Raw genomic sequence first — 11,615 nt, 5'->3', positions numbered from 1 at the left:
AGCAACCGGTCATTCTGCCGTTCAGTCAATGTGCATATTAGCCTTTTATTATTATTATATAGGATGTCCCTATTTCCCCCCTTTTGCCCCCTCTACCCAGCTCTTGCCCCCCACTTCTCTCTGGCCATCACCATACTGTTGTCTGTGTCCATGGGTTGTGCATATATTTTCTTTGGCTAATCCCTTCTTTAAATTCACTTCTTTAAATTTTTATTTTCAGATAAGTGCTTATAACTGCACTATTATATATTTTCTATTATATCATTTAGAATTAAGATATTTTTTAATTGAACCCTTGTAAATTTTAGCACAATTTAATAAATTATGCTAGAAGCAATTAGGAGATTTTTCATGTAATGCAGATACATTTCAATTAATATTTTATTAATTTTTAATTTTTTAATATTTTAATTTGAAATAATCTCATACATGTAAAAAAACTATAAAATACTACAGCATATTATATGTACCCTTCACCCAATTTCTTAGGTGTTAATAATTTAAACATAACCATTATACAACTAACAAAATTTGGAATATATTTTTCTTATAATCTCTTTAATGTTACTTAATCCATTTACTTTGTTTTTGTTAATCTTCACCCAACGATATTTTTCTATTGAATTTTAGAGAGAGTAAAGGGAGAGACACATTGATTGGTTGCCTCCTGCACATGCTTTGATAGGGACTGGGGATCAAGCCAGCAACTGAAGTACATGTTGCATGTGGCTAGCCAGTTGTCCCAGCACCATTTGTTGGAAAGACTATCCTTTCCCTGTTGAATTATATCAGCACTATTGTCTGCTGTACTTAATTTTAACATATCACTGACAACTCGGTGATTTCAGTGTCAGCATGTGTTAGTTTTAGTTTACCTGCTTAGTCCTCAGTGAAATGTTTTGAGTTGTCAGAAGAAATCATGTTGAGCTTGAAATATCTGTATTAATGTTGTTTTAAAATTCATGATATCATTTGGTTTATGTTGCATTGGGTACCGATTTAATGTCATAATTTTCCTGGATGAAATAAAAAGTGAACTAAGCTGAACAGTGATTTCATTTTATAATCATTACTTTGTGGTAACATTTAATCATATTCTGGTAAGGGCTTTTGGAAGGTGGTAGTTTTCAGGTCGATTGTATTGAAGTCTTGCAGGATGCTGTTATTGACACTCTCTGGCTCCCAGGTTTCCTCCTCTGTGCTGCAGAGCACAGCTCATCTCTCCATGGCTAAAGAAAGCAGAAAACGTTCACTCTGTGCTCAGCTAGACATAGCCTCCATTTCATTTCCCTCTTAGATCAGGGTCTAAGCAAAGCTTTTTTGTAGACGAACACTTCCTATACTTCCAAACTGACTTATGAGTCAGTGATCAGAGCAGCAGCTGCACACTCCTCCAGTGCCATTCTTAAAACCTATGTCTGTCCCTGGGTGCAGAGTCGTCAGGTGCTGGGCAGTAAAAGCTTTTTCTCCCCACTGTGGAAACTCTCATTCTGTAGGTTTCCATAAGGAAATGTTCAACGTGCACCAAACTCCAGGAGAGTATTTAAGAAATTAATGTAAAAGGCCATGGTGTTGAGAATGACCTTTCTTTATATATCTTTATAATGGAATTTTCTCTAGTGAAGAATGTCATGAGCACGTACGTTTTCATTGTCAGGCAGTAGGTCACCATCTTTCTCATGCCAGCCCTACTCAGGCCATTCCTATCCTGGTCTCCTTCTTGCCTCCAGTCTTGTTTTGGTGCAGTCACTGACCTTTTCAGTGGGGTATTCTTCATCTTTGTTATCCTCAAGGAGCTTGAGTTTTGGTGACACAGCCTAAGACTGAACAAAGAATTTTTTTTTTCCTTCCAACTAACCAAGAACTCCTAGCTATCATGACAGCTGGCTAGTCAATTGTTTAATTTCCCATACTGGAATAGTGTTTCTAGCTAATGTATCAGACCCACTTTTTTCTAGCTTTGGAAAAATTAAAAAAATAAAAACTAACTGCCTATTGTTTGTATTAACTCTTCACTAAGTATCTACTAGCAAATCCTGAAGTTCTCATAAAATCTAATGCATCAAAAGAAAGGCTGAGAAGTGCATATGCCTTGCCAAGAGCCTTACTGGACAGAGGCTGGTTTAGAAGTAATGATGGATCCACCGCTCCCCCCCTCTTTTTTCTTACTGTGTTCCTGCCAGGTAATGATGACTCGGACATCGACATCCAGGAGGATGATGAATCTGACAGTGAACTGGAAGAGAGACGGCTGTCCAAGCCACGGACAGCCATGGAGGTGCTCATGCAAGGTACCAGGGCTTCTTTCCCTTGCCCTCCTCCCTGTGCCTGTCATCGAACACCACGGCCAGAACTGGGTCAGGGCTGCTTGGTAGTAAGGCCGATAAGCACACTGTGAGTGGCCCTGCTCTAGGTTTTTTCCGCCCTGTTGTTTATCAGGATTTGGCTCTTAAACTGCTCAGTGGTCATCTTTATCACTAATGTTCTTATCTGGAGTCCCAAGAAGGGCCAATTCTTATTTGTGGCTTGGTGTTTCTCACAGAGTTTACAGGAACACACTGCCTCTGCCACTGAGCTATATTCTGCCCTTTTTGGGTCCAAAGTGTTCTCAGTGCAGTTGATACCTTATAGTCAGATAATGTCCAAAGAAGGGACTTACAGAAACATCTCTGCCATTTAAAAATGTTCTTCTAATTTCTACTTTCTCGCTGTAACAGATTCAAGCAATAAAATGTGTGGAGCAAATCTGGGTGAGAGGTCTTCCTCATGTTTCACTCCCCACCTTAGGCCAGGGCGTGTCCTTCCAAATTGCCTTCACACACACACACTGAAACATGGACACAAAGATCATCTGAAAGGTTTTTTAATTGGAGTGAGACCAGACTATGTGTGTGGTTCTGCAATCTGCTTTAAAAAAAAATTTAAATATATTGAACTCTTCCCATGTCAGTAAAATATAGATCTCCTTCTTTCTTTTTGATAGCTGCATATTAGTCCATAGTATGACTGTACCTGTAATTTACTTGGGCATTCCCATGTTGATAGATACTTAAGTATCTATCAATACTTAAGATACTCTTTTCCCTATAGATTTTTCTGCACATCTGCAAGTGTTTCTTTAGGCTATGTCATTAAAAGTGGAATTCTTAGGTCAAAGGTTATGTAAATTAAATTCTGAAAGATACTACTAAATTGCCCTATATTTGCCTTTAAAAACATTTCTTATCTACCACTTATTAATTTTTGGAGCACAATTGCATTTTTATATACATAATAAATTTAAATGGTAAGTGATCTTCCATTTGTCATTTCATACTAACTTTTGTTGTTAACTGTTTTCTCTTATTTTAGGTCCACCTATCTTTACTTATTACATTTTGCTTTGTTCATAGGATAGTTAGGTGCTCTGATTTTTTTTTATCTTCCTTTAATTTTTTGACAGCTTCATGACATCAATAGAGGTTAGAGGTTATGACTCCTATTCTACCATACGGGAGCCAGGGCTCTAAAATGGTATGTGATTAGTTCAGCAGAACCTAGTAAAGGCACCGGTGCTCCTAAATTCTACTTCTGACAATTCACTGCAGAAGTGAAACAGCACAAGATCTGCATTTTACCTGACCCAAGGAACAGTATCTATAACAGCTCCTGGTCATCACTCCAGGCCTGTCCTGAGTGAACTCCCCTCTGAGCTGCCCTCACTGCCTTTCTCCGGAGGCCTGGACCTGCGGTCATGGGTGTTCGCTTCTCAGCCTTCAGGTATGAGAGCAGCTCTCTGTCTCCACCCAGTGAAAGATGCCTCTGAGTCTGCATAATCACATCTAGACTTTCACAGGAGGAATGGAGAACCACTCAAATAATGATGATGTTTTCAAAGATGAACTTTTTAAAAAATATGTATTTTTATGATTTTAGAGAGGAAGGGAGAGGGAGAGAGATAGAAACATCAATGATAAGAATCATTGATCGGCTGCCTCCCTAAATCACTTTAGGGAAAGTGATTTTCCCCTAAAACATTTACAGAATGCATCTTTATTTTTCTGATTTATGATTCATGCTTACATTTCACTGCTCTTTTCTTTGTTTTAATGTGGAAATGCAGAAAATCCGTTACCATTTGTCGGCAGTTCTGATTAGTTGGGATGCTACTTAAGTGTTTTAATTTAATTCTTCTTTTTCCCAATGTTCTAAAGCTGTGGTCGGCAAACCGCGACTCGTGAGCCACATGTGGCTCTTTAGCCCCGTGAGTGTGGCTCTTCCACAAAATACCACGTGCGGGCGTACACGTACAGTGCGATTGAAACTTTGTGGCCCATGCGCAGAAGTCGGTGTTTTTTGGAAGAGCCCGTATTTGTGGAAGAGCCACACTCAAGGGGCCAAAGAGCCGCGTGTGGCTTGCGAGCCATGGTTTGCTGACCACTGTTCTAAAGGAAGGCAAATCTTAAATGCTATTTTATGCCTTATTTTAAAGGTTTTTGCAATTTCTTCATGCTTTTATTCTCCCCAGGAAGACCTAGCAAACACATCGTGGGCACAATGCAAGGTGGAGACTCGGATGACGATGTGAGTCGCGACCAGCCCCCTTTAGCAGTTGTATTCTTTCTAGTCTTGGGCTGGCCTCCGTGACTGCATTAGCCAGGAACTAAGCATGTTTGACCAGCTTAGCGTGAGGTGTGGTTTCTCAGCCCACATCACTGGATTTGTGGCAGTTTGGCCTCCCAAGAAGCTGGACTTTCTTCTTTGATTGTTGATGGCTCATTTCTTTTCAAATGAACCTGCTTCCCCTACTTTTTCCCCCTCTCATGTTCTGTCTGCTCTCACTTTCCAAAGATGGAAGGAACACCAGCTCTGTTAGGTAAATGCAAGACTTCCAGCTCCAAGAAGCAGGTTGGTTTTCTTTTTCACCCCATCCATCCATGTGTGTGTGTGTGTATGTGTGTGTGTGTATCTGCTTGTTCAGAGCCAGCAGAGAGCCTTCCCCAAGAATGATGCTTCTGTATCCTGGGCAAAAAGCCACTCAAAATGGATCCCACAGTGAATGGTGAAGTTACCTAGAGGTGCCTATTCTAAGAAGGAGGAGTAAGTGCTGAGCCAAGGACAAGAAAGGTTGTGGTGTGGGAGTCATCTGGCCCTTGAACCATAACCTAGAAAGGAAAGGATGCTGCTGAGGGCCTGGGGTCAAGACCAGCCCTCTCTCCAGCTCCTTTCTGGGGAGAGAACATGATAAGGAGGCTCTCCTGAGACCAGGGCCTCTGAGAGGCGGGGCAAGGAGCTGCAGCACCTTGATCGTTATTAAGTGGATAACTAACTGGGAAATGAACCAGAATGGGGAAACAAGGGGTCCCTGCTGGGGCCCAGCTGTTGGGGCTCTTCCATTCATCATTCTGGGCCTGCCTTCTTTGTTGCAGTCCCTGGCAATACTGTCAATCCCAAGTGGTAAAGGATGACTAGGTTGACACCAATCACAGATCTCCCCATCAGGTTGAATATCACATGTGTCTAGAATGTGGCACTAGTGGCTACACAGAGACAGAGCATGAGTCTTACATTCTTTTTTTTTATTGATTGGCTGCCTCCCGCACGCCCCCCTCCCCCACCCCCTACTGGGGATCGAGCCCGCAACTCAGGCATGTGCCATTGACTGGAATTGAACCTGGGAGACCCTTCAATTCTCAGGCCGATGCTCTATCCACTGAACCAAATCAGTGAGGGCGAGTCTTATGTTCTTGTACAAAAGGTCCATTTATTTAGTATCAGCCATGTGTACTATCATAGAAATTCACAGGAGGGAGAGGTCACTCAGGTGTGCTGGGCAAGATGCACAGAGATAGAACCTTGAATACATAGAAGATGATCTTTAGAGAAGCAGAGAAACTACCTCAAAAATTTTAAGAAGATAGGTGATGGATGGTTAAACAGCTTCTATCCATCCATCTTATTCATCCAAGACAGAACTAAGGAAAGTCTGGTGATACCCAGCAAGCGCTGGCTGGCCTCTTGTGATTTGCTTGATCATTTATATAGCTTTCTACTTTTCAGAACAATTGCATTATTGTAGCTTATATCTGCTCTGTGCCTGTTGTCACTTGTTTATTTCAGGGAGAATGTTTTCATGCACCATCCCCTAAGCATAGGAGTTTGTCCTTCACATGTTCACTCAGTCACTGGACAGATATTTTTTGAGTGGCTGTTATGTGCCTGACACTATTATAGATAGTGCGGAATACAGTAATGAATAGAAATAAGGTCTTTGCCTTTATGAAACTTACAGTCCAATGGTAGTGAAGCAGACCCATCAGGGCTCATAGTGGTTAAGAAGAAAAATAAAGTAGGTTTTGGAACAGAGTGATAGGAATGAGGAATGCCTTTTGATTGGTCATGAAAGATCTCTCTGATAAGGTGACATTTGGGCAGAGGCCTGAAGGGAAGGAGGGACATGGTGCTGGGGAGGGGCATCCTGATCACAGGAAATATGGTTTCTGCATTCGAGGACCAGAGGCGATGGCGTGACTGGAATGGGATGAGCTGGGGGCAGGAGCAGCAGGGGGCTGTGCAGAGCTTTGCAGGGTATGACGAAGACTTAGCATTTTCTCTGAGTACAGTGGGAAGGTGCTAGAGAATCCTGAGACCAGGAGTGCCAAGAACTGACTCACATTTAAGAGAGCCCAGTGAAGAGGCATTTGCAAGAGTCTAGTTCAGAGGTGATGATGGCGGTGGCTTAGCCGTGGGTCGTAGCAACAGAGGTGTTGAAAAGTAGGTTCTGAACGTGTTTCTAAGGTAAGAACCATCAGGTTTTATTAATTGGACACGGGGTGTTAAAGAAAATGAAGGATGCCTTAGTTGTGGCAAAATTGGCCAAAAGCACAAAACTGTGAGGCAGACCTGAGGAAGGGGCTTGGCTAGCAGATTGAGAGTTTGGATTTTGGACGTTCTAAGTGTGAATTGCCTGCTAGATGTCCACATGCTGATGCTGACTTGAAGTTCAAGTCTGGAGTTCAAAGTCAGGTCTGGGCTAGAGATTGAATTGGGGGAAACATCCATATCTGGGTGGTCTTTAAGCACAAGGGTACATGTGATTGTTTGGAAGAGAGAAGAAGGAGAAGAGAGGATGCCCAAGGCCCTGAGCCAGCCCCACATTGTGGGGGTCAGGGAGATGTAGGGGGTTGAGCAAGCAAGACAAGACACAGGAATGAGGTGGGGTGAGAACCCAGAGAGAAGGGTGCCCTGGAAGACAGAATAGTGGATGCCAGGGGAGAAGGAGCCTGTAGGTCAAACAGGAGGACAGAGAATTACCCCATGAACCCACCAAATATGTCAGTCTTAACAAGAGAAGTTTGGGGGATTGATGGGGTGAGAGCCTGACCAGAGTGTGCTTAAGAGGCAGTGAGAGCCCTAGCCGATTTGGCTCAGTGGATAGAGCGTTGGCCTGCAGACCCGGGTTTGATTCTGGTTATGGGCACATGCCTGGGTTGCAGGTTTGGTCCCTAGTAGGGGGCGTGCAGTAGGCAGTCAATCAATGATTCTCTCTCATCATTAATGTTTCTATCTCTCCCTCACCCTTCCTCTCTGAAATCAATTTAAAAAAATATTAAAATTTTTTTTAAAAAAAGAGGTAGTGAGAGGGGAACAGGTGACAACAGTGAGTTCAAAACTCACTCAAGGAGTTTTGTTGTGAGGGGAACAGAGAAACAGGGCAGAGTAGCTGGAGGGGAAGGTAGGATTAAGTTTTGAGGTTTTTACTTTGTTTTTTAAGAAGAAGGAAATTGGAGTGTATATGTATGCTGGTGGGAATGCTTTAGCTAGAGCAGCCGTGGGCAAACTACGGCCCGCGGGCCGGATCCAGCCTGTTTGAAATGAATAAAACTAAAAAAAAAAAAAAGACCGTACCCTTTTATGTAACGATGTTTACTTTGAATTTATATTAGTTCACACAAACACTCCATCCATGCTTTTGTTCCGGCCCTCCGGTCCAGTTTAAGAACCCATTGTGGCCCTCGAGTCAAAAAGTTTGCCCACCCCTGAGCTAGAGCGACCAAACATCCTAGTTTACCTGGGATGCAGGACTTGCAGTTTTAAACCTGGCTGAGTTGGTTACCCTAGATCTAGATGAAGGAGGAGGCTGTTGTTTTTTTTTTAATCCTTACCTGAGGATGGATGGAGATACACACACACACACACACACACACACACACACACACACTAGTGGCCCGGTGCACAAAATTTGTGCACCAGTGGGGGGGTATGTCCCTCAGCCTGGACTGCACCCTCTTCAATCTGGGACCCCTCGGGGGATGTCCGACTGCCCCCATAGGGATCAGGCCTAAACTGGCAGTTGGACATCCCTCTCGCAATCCAGGACCGCTGGCTCCTAACCACTCACCTGCCTGCCTGCCTGATCACCCCTAACCACTCTGCCTGCCGGCCTGCTCACCCCCAACTGCAACCCCTGCTGGCCTTCTCACCCCCAACTTCCCCCCCCCTTTCCGGCCTTATCGCCCCCAACTGCCCTCCCTTGCTGGCCTGCTCGTCCCTAACCGCCTCTGCCTTGACCCCGCCACCATGGCTTTGTCTAGAAGGTCTCCCGGTCTAATTAGCATATTACCCTTTTATTAGTATAGATACTAGAGGCCTGGTGCACAAAATTTGTGCACTCGGGGAGGGTGTCCCTCACCCTGGCCTGCACCCTCTCACAGTCTGGGAGCCCTCGGGGGATGTCTGACTGCCACAGAGGCGGGAGAGGCTCCCACCACCACCGTTGTGCTCATTAGCCGTGAGCCTGGCTTCAGGCTGAGCAGCGCTTCCCCGGTGGGAGCGCACTGACCACCAGGGGGGAGCTGCTGCATTGAGCGTCTGCCCCGTGGTGGTCAGTGCGCGTCATAGCAATTGGTCGTTCTGCTGTTCGGTCAATTTGCATATTAGCCTTTTATTATATAGGATATATTTTTTTTTCCATTGATTTTCAGACAGGGTGGGAGGGAGGGAGAAAAGAGGAGAGGGGGAGAGAGAGAGAGAGAAAAAAACATTGATGTGAGAGAGACGCATTGATTGGTTGCCTCCTGCTCTCCAGGTATTAAAACTGCAACTGAGGTACGTGCCCTTGACTGGGATTCAAACCCATGACCCTTCAGTCCATGGGCTGAAGTTCTAACCACTGAATCAAACCTGCCAGGGGTAGAGTGTTTCTTTAAAAAAAAATACTGCTTTCAGAGAGGAGAGGAGGAGAGAGAGAGAGAGACATCAATGATGAGAATCATTGATTGGCTGCCTCCTGCACGCCCCACACTGGGAATCAAGCCCACAACCTAGGCATGTGCTCTGACGGAATTGAACCATGACTACCTGGTTCATAGGTCGACACTCAACCACTGAGCCACGCCAGCAGGGTGAGAGTGTTTCTTTTATTTTTCTCCCTATTCCCATTTCCTTTGTGGCTTTGCATCCCCAGTCTGTCAGAAGTCAAAACAAGCTTTTCTTCCCTCTCTCCGAGTCCCTACCCTCCTTGCTACCCACTGGTGGGTCTCTGAGCCGCTAGGAGCAAAGCAGCATTCAGTGAGCCTTGGGCAGGTCTCATGTTCCCGAGTCATCAGTGGAAAAGCCAGTCCCTGTGGCACCTACGTTGGATTACTGCATCTTGGTATTTGAAGGTTACCGCTTAGAGGATACATTGATCTCTGTATTCCAGCCAGCAATATCTAGAAGTTGATCCATTTTTATGCCCCCACAACCTGACCACTTCTCTGCCAAGCTCTTCCTTCACATGGAGGTGTTGCTAGTTATTGAGCTACTAGTAAAAGGGTGAGGTAGGGTCTTGCTGACAAGATGTCAGGAACAAAGTGTATTTGCTGTCTTTTTCCTATAGGAAGACTCGGAGGACAGTGAAATTGACATGGAAGATGATGAAGAAGACGACGACTTGGAAGACGAGAGCATTGCTCTCTCTCCAGCTAAATCTAGTCGAAGGGTCCGGAAACCTGAGCCCCTGGAAGAGAGTGACAATGACTTCTGACTTTCTTGCCAAGGGACCCATGCAGATTAAAACCCTCAGATTTGTAGGTAAATGGGAATTTAGAAGGTTAGAAAGGAAGCATATTTTGTTTACTAAGTCAGTTGGACTTATTGTTACTGAAGTATTACCTGTTTTTTACTTTAGCCTCCTATGTGTTACTCCATGAAGCTTAAACAAGAACCAGAGCAAACTCCAAAGATGATTTTTTTTTTTGCCTTATCTCCTAAAAGTGGGAAATATATGTGTGCTTAGTGATTCACATCCACAGGACAAAAACTTGAGGAGAAATAAGTTTCTATGTAAGTTTGATTATTGTTGTCGTCACATATGTCCTCTAAGAGTCAGTGGGACAAACCTGAGGCTGGCACTGCACACAAGGACTCATTTTAGGAATTAGTGCCGGACTATTAGTCACTTGTACAATTTAGAGGCTTTTATTTCATTTTATAGTCTTTTTTTCCTGCATGTTCACAATACCAAGCTTTAAATGCATTTTACTAAAATTTTCTGAATGAAAGTTAGCGAAGTCAGATAAAAATCAACTTTCTTTGAAAATCAGGCAACAGAAGATCCTCCAGATTATAAATACTCCATTTTCTCTCAGAAGGCCAGCATTCCTTCTTAGGAAAGTTGACTTAAAAAATAAACCAGAATTGAAATAGGTAGAGTAACACTAGAATTTCCCTATTGTGAAAAGACAAGTGAAAGATAGGTGGCATTTTTTGTTGTTTGTTTTTTGGGAAGCACAGAACAGTTTTTATTGTTTTTCAGTTATAAAGTCATAAGACTTCTGAAGTTACTTCTCTTAATAAATGTTTTTAATACCATATTTTTATATTATTAAATAAATTTTACTTGAAAATGTAATTATTTTGTTTATTTGCACTGATAAAAAATACTCGAGAAAGTTCATAGTAACGTTACTGTGGCACATGTAAACTTTAGGGGACTGTGACAGTTAGTGCTATCACCTTTGCTTTTTACCATCTTTTTCTACATTTTATGTATGAGATTACCCCCTTTTTTAAACATTCAGCATTCCGTTAATTCATCAGTAATTTGAGATGTGCCATCTTTTTTTTAATTAAATATATTTTTATTGATTTTCCCCTAAAGAGAAAGGGAAAGAGAGAGAGAGAGAGAAACATCAATGATGAGAGAGAATCATTGATTGGCTGCTTCCTGCATGCCTCCTATTGGGGATTGAGCTCACAACCCGGGCATGTGCTCCGACCAGGAATTGAACTGTGACCTGGTTTTATAGGTCGATGCTCAACCACTGAGGTATGCCAGCTGGGTAAGAGGTGCCATTTAAAAAAAAAATATTGATTTTTTACAGAGAGGAAGGGAGAGGGATAGAGAGTCAGAAACATTGATGGGAGAGAAACATCGATCAGCTGCCTCCTGCACACCTCCCACAGGGGATGTGCCTGCAACCAAGGTACATGCCCTTGACCTGAATTGAACCTGGGACCCTTCAGTCTGCAGGCCAATGCTCTATCCACTGAGCCAAACCGGTTAGGGCGAGAGGTGCCATTTTTGAAACATAAGCTAAATGGGAAATAGGTGTGTTGGGAGCCTTGCTAACCACCTCAGGTGCCATGGTCCC

At 43.4% G+C, this 11,615-nt stretch overlaps 1 protein-coding gene across 6 annotated transcripts in view; it reads left to right on the top strand.

Annotated features, from left to right (window-relative positions):
• The window catches only part of CLUAP1 (clusterin associated protein 1), a 37,355-nt gene extending 26,482 nt beyond the window's left edge, over window positions 1-10,873 (top strand). For 3 of the 6 annotated variants that reach the window (XM_014545150.1, XM_014545153.1, XM_014545151.1), the window contains 4 exons: window positions 2,184-2,291; window positions 4,508-4,563; window positions 4,831-4,887; window positions 9,860-10,873. In XM_014545150.1, the coding sequence (XP_014400636.1) occupies window positions 2,184-2,291; window positions 4,508-4,563; window positions 4,831-4,887; window positions 9,860-10,006 (368 nt within the window). In that variant the 3' untranslated portion in view covers window positions 10,007-10,873. The remainder of the gene's footprint in view (window positions 1-2,183; window positions 2,292-4,507; window positions 4,564-4,830; window positions 4,888-9,859) is intronic. The other 3 variants (XM_014545152.1, XM_014545154.1, XM_005872972.2) reach the window with 2 other exon arrangements.
• Window positions 10,874-11,615: the final 742 nt, after the last annotated feature.

Source organism: Myotis brandtii, unplaced genomic scaffold (genome assembly GCF_000412655.1).
Source record: "Myotis brandtii unplaced genomic scaffold, ASM41265v1 scaffold397, whole genome shotgun sequence".
Lineage (NCBI taxonomy): Eukaryota > Metazoa > Chordata > Mammalia > Chiroptera > Vespertilionidae > Myotis > Myotis brandtii.
This window is presented reverse-complemented; position numbering and strand designations above follow the sequence as displayed.